A 24,173-nucleotide genomic window follows, 5' to 3' on the forward strand; every position below is an offset into this window, starting at 1 on the left:
ATGAAATGATATAAAAAAGACTGTACTGTTTGAATATAGTTTGAATAAGGTGTCTAATTTAGCATGATTGCCTGTGTGATAATTGAATATCCCCCTCATTTTATGAATCGTCGGAAGAAAGTTAATATATTATTTTTCATGATCGAAAGGCGATGTTCTGCCATATTATTTTCGTATATGCTGATATTCATATAATATTGGTCAAGTATTTTTTCGTGGGTTGTATTTACATAATATGGATGGGGCGTAACTTGACACTGCATTCCTCCATTGTCCCATACACAACAAGTGAAGCGCTAATGTTAAGTTACTTTGTCCCACTTTGTCAACCATCCATGAAGAGAAAGGATTTAATAAGCATCGATCATACGTGAGACTCACTATCTATATGTGCTCCAGCAGTATCCCATACTTGGCAGTATGTTTTTTCTAACAAATTGCTATTGGGGGGGTCTATCAGTTTAAATTGAGAAATATGATATTGAAGCGTATTTTTAGTTGTTGTAATTTGGGGAAACAACGACATGACCTTCCTGGTTAGTTTCATCGAGTTTGATATTGGTTATTACTTATCGATTTTAATCGGTAAGTATGTTGATAGGTATTTGTCTGTCTGTATGTCTGTTTGTCTGTTAGATGCACGCGATATTTCACGAAAGCGAGGTTGAATCTGCTCCAGATTTTGCATGTGCATTCATCCTATTTTGGAACAGAAGCCTATTGATTGTGGGTGAATTATGTCGTATAATTAGCGAGTTATCAATTAATTAGTGATGGGACACAAGGTGTCACTATGGAGTGAGAGCGCTGTTTTGGAGGATCCCCTAACTTTCGGCCGATAAGTCTTCGGTCTCTGACCAATATTCACCTTGGTTATTAGTTATACACAGGTCCATGAAGTCTTAAAAAAATTTTAATTGCAAAGGAAATTTATCGATACCATATGTCAGGGGTGGCCAACCTTTCACATACCACGTGCCACGTTTTAAACATAATGTTTCAGATGCGCCGTAAATCTCTTGTATTCCCACGCCTAATGTCCTTTTCTTGTTGCAATTATATAAATTTATAATACACACATATATATACACACGTATATGTAGTTTTTACAATTTACAACTTCACATGAATAGAAATTAAGCAAGGAAGTATAATAAATAAAACTTTGAGCATTACGCAATAAAGCTGTTTTTAACAACGAAGAGAAAAAGGTACGATTAAGAAGTAAATTTCGGCGTAATATTGTGACAACAGGCCTCTAGTATCAATATTTAAACTTCATTTATTTTCCTGTTAAAGATGTAATGCGCCACCCCTAATCATGCAATGCGCCACGTTTGGCGCATGCGCCATAGGTTGGCCACCCCTGCCATATGTAGTTTGCTACCACTACAGATATATTCAATGAACTGAGATCTTAATAAACCCTGGTTAAAAAACAACAAACCTGGTTAGGATATACTGAGAACTAAATTCCTGACAAACTTGAAATTGTAAAGAGACTTTATGGAGAGCCCGTATAATTAGTTTGACAAAACATGGTATTGAAATGATCGGGAAATATTTTCTAAAACTGAGGTTGCCCAATGGACATAAATATATAAACAGTTCAATTCAATAATTCTTGAAATTTCTTTGTTCAATTCCTGTTAAAATTACCACCAGAATGTGCAAAAAAATGAATTACCGAGTATTTTTCTTCTACTTCTGTAAATAATGAAAAAGGGCACAATACGAGAGTTTGTTTAGAACTTGATCTGTTGAAATAGATCAAACTTTCTTTTACTGCCTATGTGACTAATTCTATGAACCAATTGATGAAGTGGAATATTTTTTATATTTCTTTGTTTTCGTTACTATCGTAAGTTTCCAACCTCGAGAAATACATTTCGACTTGAGGGAGGGGCCGTTTAAGTGACGATCGTGATCGCATATTCTTATGAATTTCCAACGTTTCTGACACTCAGAAAATGATATTAGACTGCGGTGTTTTAGGATCTTTTGTACAAAGCCCCCGCCAATAATGCAAAATGTGAGATTTCAGAAAAACACCTCTGCTACATTTTGAAATGAAAATGTATTAGCTATCCAGTTGAGTTTAGGACTAGGAACGATTTGAAAATTTCCATCGCAATCTCAAATTCCATCTGCATCCCAAACTTTAACTGTATAATTTTCCTTTTTTGAGCGTTGGCGGGAGTGTTTTTGGCGGCGGAGGTTTTGTATAAAAGATCCATGTATTATACTTTTCCTCATTTTATGTTTGCTGGCGGAAAATGTGTCATGTATTTGTCTGAATGAAACATAAGTTCTGTGGTTACAGATGATATTTTAATATAAGCTAGTTCAAATAATCTGCAAATAACATTGGACAAAATTGAATCTGGAAGTGTGGTAACCAAACTTTTTGTGCCCTTATGTGATCATCGCAATAATTAACATAGGCGGGCATGGTTAGAGCTTGTTTTTAAATGTTTCAGAATTGATCATATTTGGGTTGATTGGCATGATTTCTAACAAGTGAAACTGGTTTCCGGTAATATTCCTTTGGGATTGTGCCGTGGTATAATCGCCACTGTCGAATATAGATGCTTTGGCATATATTTGATTCTTTTTTGTTACAAGATTATAATAATTGAATTCGAGGAGCTATTGTGAGTCATTTGGTTTAAAACATGGATATTATGTTACAAGGGTTGATGAAGAGGTTTTTGTAAAGTATGTATTTCATTCTTCCAAATATCAAAATTAATTTGGTGTTATCATTACCGGTAAGTAGAGTGATCATTGAATAGAACTTAATACATTTACTTGATATACAGAAATTTAGATACTGATACAAATCAAACGCGATTCATTGAAGTATGTCTTATCAAAAACTGAAAGAAACCTTTAGTATGGCCTAACCTTATCCTGGTACATAAATATGTATTTTATTCTGCAATTGTAGTAGTATACAAAAAGTCTGTGGGCAGAAAAGTATGTAAATCAGTGTGCAGACCTCAAATAGCTCAATATTTTTAAATGTTCACTTGTTATTGTACATAGCAAATCAAAGGTTTTGAAGGTTTCGTAAATTTATTTAGAATCAGAATTCTATCAGTTGGTATTTGCTCCAATAAATCCTATTATTTCTTTACTCTTGGAATCAATTTTTTTGTCAACAATCATATTCAGTGTGTCTATTTTATATAAATTACTGCTGAGCCTACTTCAATAAGCTATATGTTGCATTTCTTACAAAGATCTAGACAGGAAATATGTAAGGCATCAAATCAGGCATTTATTGCTTATAATCAAAGTTAACAAGAAAACTTGCCTGATGCATGGACTATTTGTAAACGATATATATCGCCGGATGAGAACAGAAGGGGCCTAAGTCACATTTTTGGAAAATTGACTTTCTTCAATATTTTGGGGTTTTGAACCATGCTCTACAAGGTGGGGGTCTTGAAATCCTGAATTTCTCAATAATATTAGTTGGACTCAAAACCTCAAGATATTGAAAAAAGTTAGTCCTAAGTTTCAATATGATGGGCATAAACATCAGAAATGAAATGTCCAAAACTTACATCCCTAAAAATTTGTTCAGTGCAACTTAGGCCTAAGTCATCTTGTTTTACCTTGCATCCCATACAAAAAATTTCAGAAGTTGTTTAGAACAGAATGGGCCAAAATCCTTTATGGGGGTAAAAAAGCAGGAAGGAATTGAAGCTGGAATACAAAAGTGCCAAAAAATATTGATTACAATAATATTCTCATCCACATTAAAATAACCAGAGCTCAGGTCTTTACTAAGTGTGAATATCTAGAAATTCAAAAATGAAAAAATTCCAAATTGTTTTTTGTCTTTTTCTCAAAACTCAAAATTGTGACTTTGGCCCGTTCTGTTCTCATCCGGCGATATGTGTAATGTAATCAGAGTCAGGGTTGTGTCCGCTCTTAAAATAAGAACAAAAAATGTAATGGTCAAGTACAAAAATGATTTTACATGGGTCAAAAGTCGGGGAAACATCAATTGCTGACTCAAGATCACCAAAATTAGTCACGCAACAATATACACATAATGTCAGCTTTTACCTCAATAAGATCATCTGTAAAAAAGCGACCTTTACATCTCGGATCTGTTGCGCTCACAACATGCTTCCTGGTGCGGCCGCCCTTTTCGCACCCTTTTTTTGGGTAAGAGTGTTCTGAAGTGTTAGTTTGCGATTGGTCAACCCAACGACCTAAAAATTAGTTTACGTTGTTTCTCGTGCTGCTATATACCATGACGAGTACTTGAGAAGTTTTTCATAACTTCAGTTAGCTATCATTGGGTACTCACTTTAAAATAGTCATATTTCACTTTTTATAGAGTTCTCCTATCCTCACAGAAAATATTAGAATAAATGCTGACAACCATTTTATCAATATTTATTATCTTATTATGTTTATGACTGAGAATAATACATACTTCTTTCTGCCTTTCTGTTTTTAAAACACTCAATATCAAGTAACTACTGTCGGTCTCGAAAAATTCTTGTCAAAAAATAGTATCTCTTGACATAAATAGCATATTGTTAGATTGTTTGACTGCTTGTATAGCGCAAGTACTTTTTCTCTCGACCCTAAAAAATAGTTTTAATTCCGTGCGAGCCAAGCATTCCATGATCATATTATTTTGTGGAAAATACTTGTAATTAAACATAGATTTCAAGACTACTATTTCTTGCACAAAATTGTATAAAACTTGGCACAAAATAGTAAACAATTGCATTTATCTTGCCTAATGAGAATTACATGCTCTGTATTTAGAACACAACATATCAATTTGAGGTTTAATTTGAGAGAGCGCAACTTGGAGAACTTCTTCCACTTCTAATGTTGATCTGTATTTGTTTTTTTTAATATATGATAATGCCAAAAACATCTTTTCACATCAGTAGGTAGTACGAACAGTTAAAGAACATTCATTGAAGCCCTTGACAACTCCAGATACTTATATTTATGGCAATTTTGAATTGTTTCGCGACGCAGAGTGTAAGACTGTAAGGTCTCGCGGCCCAAATGTGATCATGGGCCCCTGGTATAGAGAGCATTGTTGGAAACAGAAGGCGTGGAATGGGTGTCATATAAAAAACATTATAAAATGATTTACTTGAAATATGGTTAAACAAAATAATATTAATTTAGGAACAATTACCGGTATGTAAATGTTACAAAGATTTTATGAATTGAAACTGTTTATGAAACCGTACGTTGTATAACAGATTTATTGGAATCTATGTTAGGTTTCATCGTACTTTGATGTTTTCTGTTTAGATTTGTAGCCAGTTTAGTTGAAGTTTATATCCTAGAACTTTGAAGATATTGTCGAAGAGTATTAGTAAATATCACATCGGATGGATATATTTTTATGAAGCTTTACCAGATGGTTAACACATTGAATGTTGAAACTCTATGACATTGTGAAGCAAGCATGATGTCTTATCAAAATGTAATCGCAAAAATTAATAATAACACTGAAAAGTGCACTGACTTCTATGACTTTGCTGAATCTCATGGATATTTTGAGAGAAAACTAAATGTGAACGTAACTCCTCAATTGGAGGAAATTGATTTTTATGGAGGTGAAAGAATAATTGAATATGATTATGTACCAAAGTCATCTAAACGACCGAAGCATCTAGAATGGGAAAGAGAAAGCGGGATCAGAAAAGAGACTCAACTGGATGAATTGTTTGACAACTTCAAACATGGTCATGTCTGTTTTGTGGGGCCCCCTGGATCGGGAAAGACAACACTCATGAAAGCAACATCCAGAGATGTCATGCATGGAAAATATTTTCATAGAATTATCAAGATGGTTTCATACATAGAATGCAAACAATTTATGAGAAACAGTAAAGTAACCGCAGCGGAACTAATATTTAACAATCTCACAAAAGAAGAAAGAAGTCAAGCAATAGACATTGCAAAAACTCACCCAGAGGAAGTTTTGTTTTTGCTCGATGCCTTGGATACTTTCCAATATACTGTTGATGGAGTTTATGAAGTCATCGGCTTAGATGAGCCTGCATATCCTGAAGTAATAATGTGGAATTTTCTCTCTGGAAAATTATTTCCTGGCTGTCGCATTATATCGTCCAGTCGTGAACATTCCATCAGAAATTTTTGGGGAGAAATTCGACCAAACAAGGTCATTGCACTTGCTGGATTAACAATGAAGTCAATCAAAGAAATCATTTCTGGATATGAAGGAGATGAAGAGGCCGAGAAAATAATGGAATTTCTCAAGATTGAAGCTCCATTACTCTTGTTTCTGTGCACTACACCAGTGATGCTTGTTTACACATTGATAGCATTGAAATTCAAATCTGACTTCAAACCAAACACCATGAGTGGTATTATGATTGTGGTCATGCAAAGCATCTTACGATCACCCCACACTCACCAAGAGATTACTATGGAAGTGTTGGGCAAATTAAAAGATCTATCATACATTGGGACAATAGAACGCCGAGTTCTATTTACAGAAGATGATTTTCGTCAAGTTCATCTAAAACCAGAAGAAGCAACCGATCTTGCAATCCTGGCTCCTGGAGGAATATACCGTAAAGTTTTTCAAGGAATCCACCTTCTTTACTTTCAACATCAAACTTTTCAAGAAATGCTCACATCATTCTATATTCTTGGACTGGATTTAAAAACGTTCAGGGAGTTTGTGGATGAACATCTTCATACGGGTTACTTTGTTTTCGTCAGAAGAATGATCTGTGGATTTTTATTAAATACCAGAGTTTATAAAGCAGCAGGAATTTTACTTGAAGGTATTGTGATGTTTATTGTTTAACTTGGATTAAAATTCAAGCTGGTGCCATTTTTTTTATTCAAATCCGAGATTAGTTAGATATTGTCACTTCAATAGGTATTGTTAAGTCACTTCAAAGTTTGATATATTACATAAGAGACCTTGTTCATTGTTTATCATCTACTTTGAAATAGTTTGAATTTTTTCAGATGTGAATATTGGTTTGTTTGAATTAATAACTAAACAGTACAATTGCTTAGCAGTTAAAGTATTAAACTTTTTAAGTGTATTGGCATTGTAGGTTGCTCATTTCAAGAAACAGTAATCTTATATGTAGCTTAACAGCATGAGTTTGTACAGAGCATTGTTCGGAGCCACATTTATTAATGCTGTAATTCTTGGCAATAGGGGCAAAAGTTTAGATGTTGCTATTATGTTCTATTGCAAAACAAAAAGTAGCCAAGTCTTATTATGACACATCAAGCATTATTATTGCTCATTTTACACTGGATTTGAACTAAAGCTTTAAGCTAGGGGGGAATCTGAAGTGCAGTGACAAATTATTATTACCCAATACATTGATAGACAATGGCTAACTAGATTAAACCTTCCAATCACTAGTTTAAAAAAGATGAAAGTTGATGTTATTTATATGTCAACATTACTGAATGGTAACTCATTATTCACTCATACGCAGGTATCATCAGTATAAATATATTTTTATATTCCCACAGAAATTACGGATCTTGAAGAAAAACGAGATATTTTCAAGAAAAGTCTGCAATCACAACTCAAAAAAATATCAGGCGGATCAGATCTTCTGGAAGTTTTCACTGCAATGAACGAAGCCAAGGATGGAATGAGTGACATTGTCAAATCATCTCTTAATGAAATTAGCATGACTGGTCATCCTCTCTCCATCAGCGATATTCATGTCATTGGATCAGTAGTTTCTTACTGCACATCACTAACATTGGATTTCACTAGATGTGATCTCAAGTCAGCCTCACTTCAGACTCTCGCATCTGGATTAAAAGGATCAAATGCGAAGGTAGAATTTCTAATATTAAATTCTCAAAAAAAAATTCATGTTTATGTTTTTACCTTAAATAAGGCTTTAGACTAGTAGCGTATATTTTGAGAGTTACTACAATATAGTTGAATTTCACCATATATTAATTATATGTTGAATTCTATATCAAAATATTTTGGTTTGAAAGTGTTTAATGAATTGTCACACACAGAAAGTTGTGGTGGACCTGGTTTTAAACCTGAAATCTGTGGTCCGTGGTACAAACGCAATTAATATAGGTATATTTCTTATTTGGTAAATGCTTACTGACTACATGGTATGTGCAAAACAACATGGAGAAGATTTTTTAGCATTAATTTCTTTATGTTGTTTTATTGTGTCTTGTCTTTGAACAAGACTCCAGGCACTGATCTTTAGCGAACTATGATTTACCGACGGCTATCGCTAACTGGTAGAAACGATAAATGTAAAAAAAAAATGTCCTTGTCTCTTTGCGTCATATTTTCCAATTCCTAATTTTGCATAAAGCATGCCAACACCGTTTTTGTGAATTTAGAAACGTCGAACCAGATAAGTAGGATAGGTAAATAATGTATTTTATAGAAATTTCTCGCGATATTGGGAAGAAATATATATTATTTTGACCACGTAGAAATGCTTTTATTGCCGATTTATTCATGTGCTAGTATCAGTGTTTTAACCCCAAGCTGAGTTACGTAAATACTCAACACTGAGTATTCAAGAGATTGCCAATTTGCAGAGCTTTTAATTATCATTTTATATGAAAGTAACACCGACACGATCTAAAATTAAAGACATGAAAATGTCAACCATCCGCTTCACAAATATCGCATCCCGGGGTCAGTAATGTTAATATTGTCCGCTTAGAATTGGGACCGTAATTTACAAACTGCGGTTCAAATCCTACACAGAAGATAAAAATGAGAATAAAATTAATTTGTGTAGTGAATGCACTCCTTAATAGTTGTCTCTAACATATTCGCCGATGTGAACTAACAATTCTGTCCGACATATAAAAACCAAACTACGATATCGGCCGTTGCGTGAGAATTAATATTTATATAAAAAAGTGATTTAATATAATTTAACAACATTAATTGGAATATCGGCCGCTGAAAAGATCGCAGTGATCAAAACTTTACTGCAGCTTTCGATTATGAATAAATTATGAAATAAAAATCGCCGCATTGTTACGGAGTTTTCAGTCTTCAAGTAGAATCCGAAAAAACAAATACTTATTGTCACGGTGATTGTTTCGGTGGCCGTCATCCAAATTAATGTTTAAAATGACAATACTCATTATTCGGTGTTGGTTGAAAATATTCGAATATCTCTAGTAAAAAAATACGATTTTACCTGTCACTAATCACGGCGCATGTAAATAATCATTGAATGGCAATAAAAAATCAACTTAATTAACAATAAATTTCAAGTAATTGTTTCACATTTAATGCATTTGATCGGCGCTACATGCGAGCATGTTGTTTGTAAATATAAGCCATGATGACTCTTCTGCAGGGGTGGGTAACATACCGCCCTCGGGCCGCGTCATGCCCGCAACGAGATTTTGACCAGCGCGCTGACTGTTTTCAACCACACTCTGTAATGTGGTCCGACGCATCATTCATGAAAGTTGCCTATCACTCTACTCTCACCGCACTGTCAGTGCAAGATGGTGAAATAAACAATTGCCCTAGTGAACAAACAATTGCGTTAGCACACTTGTTAAACAAACAATATAAGGTCAAAGCAGAGAGCGTTGTAAACATTCCCCACTACTGTTATTGGTTATATTTAGATTCTAAATATAAATAGATTTTAGATTAGGATTTTTTTAGATTTAGATTTTTTATATTAAGTTTAATTAACCATGGAATACCCCAAGAAACGTGAAGTTGACACAGAGAGGGGTCGAGCATGTAACAAAGATTGGATACCGAAGTATTTTGAAATAGGACTTGCAAACTCACTAAAAAACACCTTAAGTCAAAGAGAGGCGGGTTACACGTAACTGTGGAATTTGCTGTGAACGATCATGCATTTCAGTTTATTAAATGCATTTTTACGTCGTCGTGAATAGCACTTTTGGTGTAATGTTTTAATTTCACCATAACCCCCTCTTGGGAAAATCCTGGCTATATCATTCAAATATAACCAACTATATATTACACTTCCTATTAATATCAGATTTGCTATACTTGTTATATGATCATTTCGTTCAACCAGTATTAGGTTTGCTTAATATGTGTTCATGGTTTAAACAATTTACATTCCTTTACCCTCTGGAATGTTTCATTGGAGTCCCGCTCCATCAAAAAGGGGTCTGTCCATGCTTAATTTGTTGATGATTTTACCATTTTAATTTAATTTTAAAATATTTTTTCGTTCTTTGTCCAAGGTTTAAAATTTTGCCATTCTAATTGAATATTGAGTGGCATTCCATTTTCCACAATCGGCCCAACAAGATTTTAAAACAGTTTAAATATGATCTTAAATTGTTCTTTCATTATAGATCATGAAGTTGTGGCTGAATAAAAACACAAACATGGGAGTTGAAAGTTTAACATCAGTTGGACAAATACTTTCCAATCAATCCTGTGTTGAAGAGTTGGGCCTTGGCAACTGTAACTTGTCATCAGATCAACTACAAGCTTTCAAATCCTCGATAGGCAATAGAACAACGGTGAGTTACAATGGTCAATCCATAGTGAACTTTTCTTGAATTTATTGTATAGCACAGTCTATGGGTCACCTGAAAATCTTTTTGGGTCGCTTGTTTTAGAACCAGAAATTATTTCCAGTAAATTTTATTGTTTTTTTCATATTTGGTATTGTAATGTTTCTCAATAGTAATTTTACATGTGGAAGGTATCACAGCGTTAAAACTTACTAGCAGCTATAAATAGTAAATGGCAGCAGCCAATAAATAGTAAGTAAAAATAATTGTTTTATTTTAATCATTTAAATCTGTGGCCATAAAAGCACTACATGCAGTTTAGTGTGTGAGAATATCCTTGGATCGCTTGGTTTTTCAAAATTTATTTTTTTTTAAAAAATTTAGTCACTTGAAAAAAAAAGATTGGGAGCCACTAGTATAGCAATCCCTGTAATTTACAGTTACCTCTGTCATGCAAAATGCGGAGTCAAATAAAAAATTATTTCAGCTGATTTGGAGTCAAGTCAATTAACTCTAAATTAATTTTTTCATTTATTTGATGATTTCGGTAAGTAGGGAGATAACATCTCATAACTGGAATATAATTGAACTTTTAAAGAATAATTTTTGGGGAAAAAGACTAAACTTAGGAATTCGGTGTAGATTTTGGGGGTGCTAAAGTTACAGGCACTTGTGTTATGGTTTTTATTATTTATTCAATAGTGTAGTGTTTTACTTTCTGCTGAGTACAAACAACAATATCCTTGATGGTTGTCTCATATAATCTCTGGTGGGCAATGTTGGTTGGTTAGCTGCAAGGGTTATACTCTTGAATATTTGTCATGCATGAAACATCACACAATTGATCATAAGCATAAAAATAGGGTACTTTGAAATCTATCAACCTAAAGTAATAATACCTTGAAATAGGCCATGTTAATATCAAAGTAAATATTTCAATATTTTTGTTCTGTTTTATGAGTATTAATAAATTCATAATTGCTCCATCATTCATTTTCATGCAGTTGTTAACATGGGATTCAACTTTTGTGAATTTACATATTTTAATTCTGATATGTCTAGTTTTTTCAGATTTTGTTTTCAAATTCCACGGTATTGGCTATGGAATATTAATGGTATATTTTTCATCAAAAACTACTTTCAGTTTGAAAATGTTCATAATTTTTTATTTCTCACTCATTAAAGAATCATTATGGATTTCCTGATTCATCAATTATTCTTGTCTCTTTATAGCTCATGAAGTTGTACCTATATGGAAACACAAACATGGGTGTTGAAGGTTTATTATCAGTTGGACAAATACTTTCCAGTCAATCCTGTGTTGAAGAGTTGGGCCTTGCCCATTGTAACTTGTCATCGGATCAACTACAAGCTTTCAAATCTTCAATTGGAAATAAAACAAAGGTGAGTTACAATGATCAATTTATAGTAAACTTTTCTTGAATTTATTGTACAGTACATTCTAAGGGTCACCTGAAATTCTTTTTTTTTTTTATTTATTTTTTGCAACACAAATATTTTTTAATAAAGTTCACTGTATTTTATCTTGGTATAGTAGTGCTGCTCAATAGTTATTTTATATGTGGAAGGTATCATAGCGTTAAAACTTAGCAGCAGCCATTTTGTTAAAATAAAACCATGCCACAATTTCAAAAAATTGCTTTTGGCAAACAAGTGAAACTTTCTTCACTAGTGCAACTTTGAATTAATTTCTGTTGAAATAAATAGTATGTAAAAATGATTGTTTTATTTTAGTCATTTATCTTTGTGGCCATTAAAAGCACTTAATGCCGTTTAGTATATAAGCATATAATTGGATCGCGGGGTTTTACAAAATTAATTTTTCTGAAATATTTGGTCGCTTGTGGAGAGGGTGGGAGCCACTACCACAGCAAATCATGTAATTTATAGTTACAACTGCCATACAAAATGTGGAGTTATATAAAAACTATTTGAGCTGATCCAGAGTCGAGTCTAAATTTTTCATTTATTTAAAGATTTGGGTAAATAGTAAGGTAACATCTCACTACTGAAATATAATTGAAGTTTTGAAGAATAATTTCATGGAAAAATAATTAGCAATTCGGTGTAGGTAGAGAGTTAAAACTACAGGATATTTTTATGAATGCTAATTCCGATATTCCAATAGTGTGATATTCGAAAACTTTATTCGGTTTGGCCATCCCTGGTCACTCTCATGCAACATTTTTATTTTTATACTGACGTAGTGTTCTACCTTCTGCTGAAAACAAACAACAATTTTCTTGATAGTTGTCTAATATAATCTCTGGTGGGCAATGTTGGTTGGTTAGCTGCCAAGTTCATACTCAACTATAATAACAGACACAGATTTGAATAATTTTTTCGTCATGCATTAAACATCGCACAATTAAACAAAAGCATAAAATAGGGTACTCCGAGTAATAAACTTGAAATAGCCTGTGCTGATAACAAAGTAAATATTTTAATATTTTGTTCCGTCTTGTGCATATTAATGATGCCGTAATGGCTCAATTGGTCTTGTGCAGTTGTTGACATTTGTTAACAAGGGATTCGGCTATTCTGCATTTACAGATTTTATTTCTGATTATCTATTTTGTAGTTGGATATTGTTTTAACGAGACATCTGTAGAATATTACTAGTATATTTTGCATAAAAAACTACTTTTACTTTAAAAATGCTCATAATTTTTCATTTCTCACTCAGTGAAAAACCATTTATATCTTTCGAGGTTTATCAATAACTCTTGTCTTTTTATAGCTCATTAATTTGTGGCTGAGTGGAAACACAAACATGGGAGTTGAAGCTTTATCATCAGTTGGACGAATACTTTTCAATCAATCCTGTGTTGAAGCCTTGTACCTTGCCAACTGTAACTTGTCATCAGATCAACTACAAGCTCTCAAATCATCGTTGGGCAGCACAGAGGTATAACACAACAATAATTTTGTTTAAAAGGTCGGAGGAAATTGGATTGCACTGTGAAATTATGGAAAACTTCTGAAATTTTAAATTTATCTTTTATTACACCTTGTGTTCGATGATTTGAACTTGTGCAATCTGGAATGGAAACACAGTCAAATCTAATGCTTCAGATGCTAGGTCATCACACTCATGCATGTAAATTTATGATTCTCATGCTATCCTATCATCTTCAAAAGCTGATGTCTGTTTCAAGTGTTTATAAAAATAGAGAAAAAATAGATTAGAATTTGGAACAGAAGGTAATGATCAATAATAATAATTCTAAAAGGTACTTATTTCTAACATTGAGGGGTTGGAAGACAAAAGCATTCCTGTTTTTGAAATTGTAATTTACCTATGTTGCTCTGAGTTTGAAATAATTTTACAATTTTGTTTATTGATTCGAATTGCTATCACGATATGAAACACAATCGATTTGACCACAAAAAATGTCACTTGACTAAAACATTGAAATTTTTTATATATTGATTCTCACTCGATAATAACTGCCAACCTCTGGCACCAGGCTATATTTGAAGTTACAAAAGCGTGTTAGCTTTCAAAATGTGGATTTTGACCAAGTTTCACCCAATTAAAAATGAATTTCACTATGTTGTGTATTAATGCCAATTGCTACCACTTCATTAAATGCAATGTTTTTGACCTACAACCCCAAGGCCATCCAGAGTTGGGTCAGCATTTTATGACGTATTACTGTTGTCAACTTTATTACCGGTATATAAAAACATTATAAGATGCAAAAGAATCACTTTCATAATTTGTATGAACTACCGTATTAGAATAATTAGATGGTTACCAGTCTGAGCCACTCAAATTTCTGAATAGAAAAAACTTGAAGCACTATAATTATGCTTGATCAGGAATTAAAAATTTTTTAAAAATATTTTCAATGAAACTTTTTCACAGATATAGCTGAGTTTTTGGTTCAATTGACATCGGCTTCATCACAATTTCACCCAATGTGATTTTTGTATTAGATGGAAAAAACAAAACCCGACTTTCAAATATTCTGTATTTTAAACTATATTGATGGATAACAATTTTTCTTCATCAGTGTTCGCTATTAGTGCACTTTTTTGCGAAAACTGCGAGACATTTTCTCTATTTTTTTTTTTACTTTCAAGGCACCTTCACACTCATAATTTTCTTAAAGTGAACACTGCTTTTAATACTGTATTGAAATTATGAATATCATATTATATAGCGGCCTACAATAAAGTAGGATTTTCCAGAGTCAACATTATTATTTGAAACTTAAGTCTCAAATGGCAAATATATTCAGATTTTTTTGTCTTATAGTGAGCAAAGGCAGGTTAAAACTTATTTTTACTTTTGAAATTTATACCCGCAAGTTTGACTGTTTTGATATCATAACAATTTATCAATATTTTTGTTCTGTTTTATTGATTTTATAATTGTGCAAGTATTCGTTCTTATGCAGTTATTAGCATGTGATTCAACTATTCTGAATTTACAGATTTTAATTTTTATATGTCTAGTTTTGTAGTTCAGATTTTGTTTTCAAATTCAACGGTATTGTTCGTGGCAGTGGTTCCCGACCATTATGGCTTGTGGCCCCCTTCCAGCGGCTCGTAGAACTCATGGCTATCCTGTTCATCATTCCAAAAAACTTGGATGTGTTCGAGTGTATTATGTATTTTCGACCTTCTATGGAATGCAAAAACAGACCACAGGCTAGAAAGTCAAACTTTGTACTATTGGAAAGAGAAACTTGCAGGCTTTTTCTTTGGCAGAAACCCAAATTTGGCAATGTTGCTTCCTTGTCAAATCTAACTCGCTAGGCAGCCAAGGCACTGAATGTAAACGTCTTTTACATGGAAAAGATTTTTTTGCACAGTGGATTTGGAGTTTGGATGAACGTAATGATTTATTGTTTATCACATATGAGCAACGCAGGCATTGTGCACATTGCTTCAGGGCCCCCGTTAAGAACCACTGGTCTATGGAATATTCATGGTTTATTTTGCATCAAAATTACTTTCAGTTTGAGAATGTTCATAATTTTTTTCTTTCTAATCCCTCAATGCACCATATCTAAATTTCTGGGTTCATCAATTATTCTTCTCTCTTCATAGATTATGAAGTTGTACCTGAGTGGAAACACAAACATGGGTGTTGAGGGTTTATTATCAGTTGGACAAATACTTTCCAATCAATCCTGTGTTGAAGAGTTGAGCCTTGACAACTGTAACCTGTCATCAGATCAACTACAGGCTTTCAAATCATCCTTGGGCATCACAAAGGTATATCACAATAATAATCACATGATTAACGTATTTTAAAAAGGTTGGAAGAAAATTTGATTTTGATTTTGTAACAGATTAAGTTTCACACTTTCATAGCCAAAATTGGATTACATGGTGAAATTAATGAAAAACCTCTACAATTTTAAATTTATCTTCTTTAATAAATTTTCAGGCCCTCTCATTTATTTGAAAATTTCTTTGAAATATATTATAACCAATTCTTATGACCAATCGGTTCTGTTGAGTCTTGTCCGATGATTGTGTGAAATACCTAAAATTGTCCTATATTGTACGTAAATTACATTAATTTTTTTTTTCGATAAACTCCCAAGTTTATTCAATTTTGAAAACTTTTTATTACATCTTAACATCTTAAGTAAAATTTGGAACAGAAGGTAAACAGATTTTAAAGAATAAACGATAAGTGCTAATAAATCTAAAATGATATTTATTTCCAACAGTACAGGTTTTATTTGTTCAATAACCACATTTATTTAATTTTCACGTGGTCAAATGTGGGATGTCCACTTGTATAAGCTTAAGTCACAGCTTATTACATTTTCAGTCACCTAAATGCTATTAACACCATAAATCATTTGACATTATCTACAATGAAAAGAGTAATTCTGATATCATAAATGGTCGCACTTTTCACTTGTTTGTTAGTTAATCCCAATGAGACATATTAGGCCTTTGAGACAATAATTATTCATGCCTTTTCACTGCAAACCTTGTGCAAATTTAACAATTAGTCTTTTGTACAGAATTTATAAATAACCTTTCAAATCAACCCTTGCCTTCTGGAACTCGGCAAGTTTTTTGAGGTCACCAGAGTCTGATAACCAAATTATAATTTTGACTATGTTGCTCTTACTTTTGTTCAATGATTACGAATGCTAACGATTTGTGAAATACAATTGATTTGACCACAAGAAAAGTCAAACAACTAAAACATTGAATTTTGATAACTGTTGTTCCTCATTTGATGAAAACGCACAATTTCTGACACCAGGCTCTGTTTCAATGTTACAATGCTTTTCTGTGTAATAAGAATAATATGGGTTTGGCAAAACTAGGACGAATATGACTTTTATGTATTTTATCCATGCCATATTGATTTTTGTATTTGTTTATTTCAACAGATTGATCAGTTGTATCTGGGTGAAGATCGTATTGCAAACAATGAAGATATTGTTGCAGTTGCAAATCTGCTTCCTAATGTTACAGAGAGTTTGTGGTTGGGAAGATGGAAAATAGCTGATGAAGATAAAGAAATATTACAGAATCAATTGGATGAAATTGGATCGGAGGTTTGAAATTCTTTTTGGGATATACAAAATATAAAATATGGGTCAGACATAAATCAATAATTTGTGTAGAAACTGAAAGTCTAAATTGTTCACGCTGAACTGAACACTTTAAAGTCCACCAAAGTATATGTTATTTCCATTCGTGTCATTTCAATTCTTTAAAGCAATTACCAAAATATTATATCATTGTGGTCAATTTGATTGTGTTGTACATTAATGTTTAATGTTTGCTTTATTGGACACGTTTATTGGCCATAACGATCGTTTCAAAATTTTGTTGTTATTGTTATTTGTCTCCGTCTCCATTTTTAAAAAATCGCTTTTCTCTTCGAATACTGGACCAATTGCTTTGATATTTTCAGTGGTTAAAGATAAAATTTTCCTCCAGAAGGGTATTACTTTTTTTTCGCTATGACGTCATCAAAATTATTGCCACTGGGTGGCGCTACGTGTCCATATATTTGAGCATAGCTCTCTTGTTTTAATTATGTTCATTTGTGTTTTGATAAAAAGAACAATTTCATAGATTCATTTGTGTTTCTGTTTCGTCAAGCAAAGTCTAAATTTGAAATGAATTGTATTTACTAATTTTTTGCAGTAATTATCATTTTATTGAATTACCAAGCGTGGACTGTCAATTTAGTGAGTTATCAAAGAAAGCAAATTTTAAAAGTTTCTCAATAAATGTTAATGAGTAAATGACTGGAATTCCAGCATTGTCGTTGAAACCCTTCAGTGCTAATTTTGTATACAATTTATTCATTATAGAAACTAGAAATTTGCTTGGATAGATTCACAAAACTCAAAAGTCGAAGGATATCAGCAGCTACAATCAAAGTTTTTTCTAAACAACATCCAACCACAACTTCAAAAACAGAATTTGGTAAGTTATGAATATTTTTTCAAATTGAATGGTTCTATGGCACCAATATCGCTGCTTGATAACAAACATGGGTTTTACTTTGCGTCTCCCTTCACCGTGGGATGCCATTTTTATGTTTTTTTTTCCTAGTTCTCATTCCAATCAAGTGAATTTACATTTTAGTGAAAAATAAACCACTGGCTCACATGATCACTACATCATGAATTTCTGCCCAATTGTTTAATATTTCCATAGTTATCATTATTATATTATTCTTGTCATCAAGTAATTTTCATCGTTCTCGGAATGCTTATTGAATATACTTGCTACTGAAGCTGGCATATTATTCAACGCTGTCTTGCAACATGTTAAATTTTGTCATTCTCTTAACAGATTTGGTATTTTTATCGTGTTATTGTCTATTGTACATATTGCGGTATCAAACAAAATTTTTGCTGTGATTAAATATACCGTAAATCTAGAATATGCAAAATTAATTTTATTAAAGATATAAAATAATTGCTTCCAAGTAGTTACACTTGGCTGTCGGAGCATAGAGCTTATAGTTACAGAATCTTAAATTTTTCTGATAATCGCTCACTACTCTTTGTATTTGGTTTTTGCTTGAAAAAGCCACTCACAGCTGTTTTAGATAACCCGGCTTTGCTGCTACTCACTACAATTTTATGTTTAATTTTGTTTTTGAATGAAATGGCCAGAAATAATATTGAGGTCACAGCTTTTATTTAAAATAAAATATCTATTTTTAGCTTTGCCTAAAATTGAAAATGTTTCATCTCAAAGAAGTGGATCCGACATTCTTTTGACTTGGAATGAAGTATCTGACGGCAACGTACTATACAACGTAGAAATCTTCTGTGATGATGTGAAACTTGAAGGGACTCACACTACAGAGGTTCCTCAGTATAGAATGGAGTCACCTACACTTGGTAAAAAATATATTTTCCAAGTGTGGGCCAAAGATGAATTGGGAAACTCTAGCATCAAAACACAGTCAAAGAATGTTATCAAATGTAAGTTATGGCCATTAATCATTAGGTAATGTAGCAACCTTATAATTCAAATAGTTACTTATTGATATCGATCAGTAAGTATGTTCATAGGTATTTGTCTGTCTGTCTGTTAGATCATTTTCGTATGTTACACGATATCTCACGAAAACGAGGTTGAATCTTCTCCATTTTGCATGTGCATTTATCATATCTCGGACCAGAAGCCTATTGATTTTTGATGAATCATGTCAAATAATCAGCGAGTTATTAGTTAATTAGTGATGGGACATGCAGTGTTGCAATTGAGTCAGAGCGAAGGATACAAGCCGCTAGATCAATAAGTCGGCGGTCTCCGTGCGCTATCTCGTTTGTCCGTTAGACACTTTCGTATGTTACGCGATATCTCTCAAAAGGGATGTTGAATCTAGTCCAAATTTTGCATGTGCATTCATCATATCTCGGAACAATAGCATATTGATTTTGGATGGATTATGTCAGATAATTAGCGCGGTAATAATTAATTAGTGATGGGACACGTGGTGTTGCTATTGAATCAGAGCGAAACAATCAAAATCGCAGTTTCTGTTTTGGCGGATCCCTTAACCTTCGTCGCTGCGAACGATTGTGTGCGTAACATTGCCCTGTCTGCAATTGCGAGAATAATCATTGTGAAATCGTACTCCGTCAAAATTGTCAAGAAAAATATTGTACATGAGGAAGATCGATAAGTCGGCGGTCTCCAATCGCTATCTAGTTTATTGTTTTAATAAATAGTCAGTGAGTGTATCTGCATGGTGGCGGCCCATCATCATTATTAGAAAAATATTAGGCATTTTATTTTTTAGACGACTTATCGGCATAAAATCAGTGGTTCAAAATGGCCTCACATTTTTTCGCAATGAAAATGGTTTACATCCATTGACCAAGGCACAGTATTTTTATTCTATCATTCTTGGTGGTTCAAGAATTGGTTACTGACATTCAACATTACTATGTCAAACTGTGATGTGAAATAATTATGCAGAAACTACTACTTTACTGGCTCCTAAACACCACCCCTTTACCTTAATTGCAATACATGAAGGTATATTGTGCTCATATTGTGTATATTGGTCATACAATCAATCTAGATTTATGAGGCCAAATCTTTTCTTTATTCCTAAACATGGAAGTTGCTCAATACCAGATTGAACTGGGAAAAAACATAATTGAAAATTCTAAAACAATACACAAGGAAATTACTCAACTCATGGTAACAAATATTTTGTCGCATTTCTAGTTGCTGAGCCTGCTTTGTCTAAGTACTCATTTCCTACTTTACATAACTTTGGAACAACCTGTTAAAATTCATTTTTTGTTGCATTATAAAACAAATCTATTTTTTAGTGGTGAACGTTGAAGTTGCCGGCGGATCCATGAGACTGAACGAATGCAAAGTCACGTTTCCTGGTGGAACTTTCAACAAACAAACAAAGGTCTGGATGTCGGTTGGAATTGACAATTCACTGTGCCCAGAAGGATACATTGGTATCACACCAGTTTTCGATATCAGTGCAGATTCCGAATTCCTCAAAGATGCGATCGTGCAAATCCAGTCATGGTGTGTCGGTCTAGAGAAAGACAAAATTGACATATTACATTTCTCAAGTAAAACTGATTGGAATATTATTAAACCTCGCCGAATCACTGGGGATAACAGCATAGAATTCCGATGCAGAAAGTTCAGCCCAGTTATGGCCTTCATCAGGTGGTTGCTGTTTGGAACAGTGGAGCTTCTTATGGAACACCGTCTTTATATTTTAAACAAAAACAAATTTCATTTTGCATTTTTCACATGTGGTGAGACTGTTCAGAACACTGTCAGACATTATTATAAAGACCTGGGTGCACAACTTGCTCCTTTTCATCTTCCTCAGATTCTCTTACAAATTGGAGACAGAGTTCGCATGAAACTCCAAATTGACCGCGGACCAGAAAATTTGCATTTCGATTTTCCTGATGGCCATACTTTCCTGGTAGACAAACAATTCCTAAGAAAGCAAAGAAATGAATACACGGTTCAGCTTTTCCCTGTCCGCGACCAATATCCCCAAAGTAACATCAGATACAAGATGGTTAAGGAAGGCAATGAACCGGAAATTTGCAATCGTGATTTTGATTTCCCAGTGGAACGAATAGGTGAGTAATTCAGGGCTCTTGCTCTCGCCTCATGCAGTTTTACTATGTTGTTCAAGTTGTCATTCGACCACTCAACATGATGCAGGTATTCATTGTTAAAACGAGGCTTCCTGCCATAAAAAAAACTTTCTAGTTTGGCTTATTTTGTTTAGTTTCTAATTCTGGAAACTTGTGTTGCCCAATCAACATTACTTTCGAAGTTGAAATAAAAATGAATATGATTCTAATGTGTATCTCATACTGTTTAGATATGCCAGGACAACAAACTATCAATTTCTATGGAGATGTTCGTGTTGCAGGGAACATGAATATGAATGGCGACCGCCAACAAGCTTTACAAGATGTGAGTAAATGCAATAAATACGTAAATAAATTATTTCTGAGAAACAGCTGGCAAAATTTCAATTTTAAACAAATCTAGTTCTATTCCTTCGTTATAATTGTTTGTGTTTTTCTTTAAAGCTATGTGTATGAAGTTATAATATTATTTTGAATAAGTTGTAATATTACCAAATTGTCCATTTTTTACACTTTCTCCTGTTATATGCACAAAATGATAATATCACCATGAAAATAATCTAACAAAAATAAATTTATCAAATATAATATAAATAAATATATATAATATGAATATAAGCAGTGGTGGGATTCAGCCGGTTTGCACCGGTTGTTTAGAACCATCTCACAGAATTTTATAAGATCAGCGTACCGGTTAGCATTAATCAGTTTATTTGCTAAAAAATATGACTTTTTGAAACAGAACCGGCTGAAAAATATGACTTTTGTGATGGAACCGACCGACAAAAAATTTGAATCCCACCACTGAATATAAGATAATATACAACTCAATCTCATACTATAAATATTCAATCATTTAATTTGACTAACAAAATATTATGCTGAAAGTGACAACTGTTTTTTATATTAAGGAACAAATCGAACAGAGAGAAGCAGAGCAGCAAAGACAGGCAGATGAAAACAGGGTCCGTGTTCCAGGATTGGCTCCCCAAATTCTATTCTTGTTCCTAGCTGTTTTTCTCCACTTTTTGTTGAGGTGGCTCACACCCGAAATAACCTTATAATTTGTTTCTGGCTGCATTTTATTAAACTCCATTGGAATCGTGACCAAGGGGAATCTCATACAGACCTTTCAACCACTGGTATATACTAAGTTTAGAATTGCAAGTTGTTTGCAAATTCACAAGAAGTCATAAAAAGAAACATCAAGTAGGTTGTAAAAGAATGAATGGCTGGTATAAAAACTGTTGGACTTGAGTGATTGACCTCCGGCTTCACCTAGTGGTCTGACATAATGTTCCAGAGAGTGCAAACTGGTAGCTGAGGACAGTGTCACTTTGCCCCTAATCTATGTAAAATGATAGATTTGCATTATAAATTCTAGTTGTATTATAATAGTGATACATGTACAACAATACAATGGCATGCAATGCTTATTGTAAATTTCTATTTTTTGTTTTGTGTATGTCAGAATTTTAAATTTTCATGCACTGTAATCAGCTTTTCTTGTTTATCATAATTGACAACACTGAACTTAATCTTGCTGTATTGGAATGGAATAACAATCGCATAAATAATTCAACTTATCCAAACCTTAATCCTCCCTGATGTATAAAAGTTATCTTTATAAAACTTTGTATTTCCCTGAGTTTTGGGTTTTCTTTATAACTCCGTGTGTTTCTGCAAGTTTTAAAATATGAAAAAAATGAAAACAACAAAAAAAAATTGCCAAGTTGCCAATTTTCCAAGTTGCTCAGAAATGAAGGAGAATCTATGAGTAAAAAGTATAAAAGACCACTGAAGCCCCAAAACCTACTGACACCACAAGTCCATAAGGCATCATAGGGTAAAATTACTTCCTGTTGTTAACACTGATTGGTGTGAGACTTAAAAGTACTCATGGGCGAAGCTTATGGAGTATCAGCTTTTATTTTGATTCTTTTGCCTATTAAAAATATTTTTTGTTTTTATTTTATTAAATTACTTCCAATATTCAAAGGGTTTCTGATATTAACCAATGTCAGATTATATATTTATATAAACTAATAGGGAAACTCCACATTTAGGAGGTTTTGAATTTTCTTTTTTATATTTCTCTTAGATCAGTGGTTCTCAAACTGGGGTCTGCAAAGCATTATCGGGCAGGGTGGGTGGGGGTCAACTGCCTTCAGTTTTGGCGTTATAGGCTTACGTTGTTTTTGGCACTATCGTGTCAGTTAGTTCTTTGAATTTCACTTTACTTATTGGACATGAAATGGACTTATGGTTCGTTTTGTATTTATCTTCTTCTTGTTGTGAAAAAATAGCCTTTCTCGTTAACTACAGGATCAATCCCTTAAAAATTTTCTGTAGCTGAATCAAAATTAAAAAATTTGCATCGTGCCGTTGTTCCATGACCGCATTTCAGCGATCTTTTCAGACTATCAGTACTGTAAGATTCGCAATTCCACATACAAACCCTAAGAATGAAACAAATACGTGCTAAGCCGCAAGCACATCCTTCACACTAATAGGCTTCGTTTTGTTGCAATAACCCAGTAAGCAATTTGTGTTTCAAATTCGAGGAGTGGCAGCTAATTTGAATGTTATCTAAATATCTCTATGCTATGTTCTCTAATTCATTTTAGGTCTGAAAATTACAGGGGGTTCCGTAGTTACTTAAAAGGGGCATAAGGGGTTCGTAACCACATAAAGTTTGAGATCCACTGTTTTTGATAGATGTGTAATTTCAAACTGAATGTGCTGTTTGTGTGTGATGTCTCAAACCTAATGCATCTACAGCTAATTATTGATAGCAAATTTTTTCAGAAAAATAAAACAATTTATTATTCTGAGCGCTTACAGAATGGTCAAGTGGATAATATTTCTAATTTTTGTCTTTTTTTTCGGAATTTTGAGTATGACATTGTGGATAAAACACCCATTATAAATGGTTATTTTTATGTAAATCTGCTTTACCAATCAGTCTTATTGTTTGTCATGTTTAAAGCGAATAATAACTCATGATAAAAATTA

At 33.2% G+C, this 24,173-nt stretch overlaps 1 protein-coding gene across 1 annotated transcript; it reads left to right on the top strand.

The window, feature by feature from the left end:
• Nucleotides 1–5,308: 5,308 nt before the first annotated feature.
• LOC120335768 (NACHT, LRR and PYD domains-containing protein 3-like) lies at nt 5,309–23,291 on the top strand. The gene is made up of 12 exons (XM_078110201.1): nt 5,309–6,812; nt 7,528–7,844; nt 10,360–10,530; nt 11,758–11,928; nt 13,286–13,453; nt 15,607–15,774; nt 16,920–17,087; nt 17,856–17,970; nt 18,720–18,983; nt 20,349–21,140; nt 21,389–21,483; nt 22,070–23,291. The coding sequence occupies exons 1-12, from the start codon at nt 5,462–5,464 to the stop codon at nt 22,220–22,222; spliced, it is 3,933 nt and encodes a 1,310-aa protein (XP_077966327.1). The 5' UTR covers nt 5,309–5,461; the 3' UTR covers nt 22,223–23,291.
• The last annotated feature ends 882 nt before the right edge of the window (nt 23,292–24,173 follow it).

This window comes from Styela clava, chromosome 2, assembly GCF_964204865.1.
Source record: "Styela clava chromosome 2, kaStyClav1.hap1.2, whole genome shotgun sequence".
Lineage (NCBI taxonomy): Eukaryota > Metazoa > Chordata > Ascidiacea > Stolidobranchia > Styelidae > Styela > Styela clava.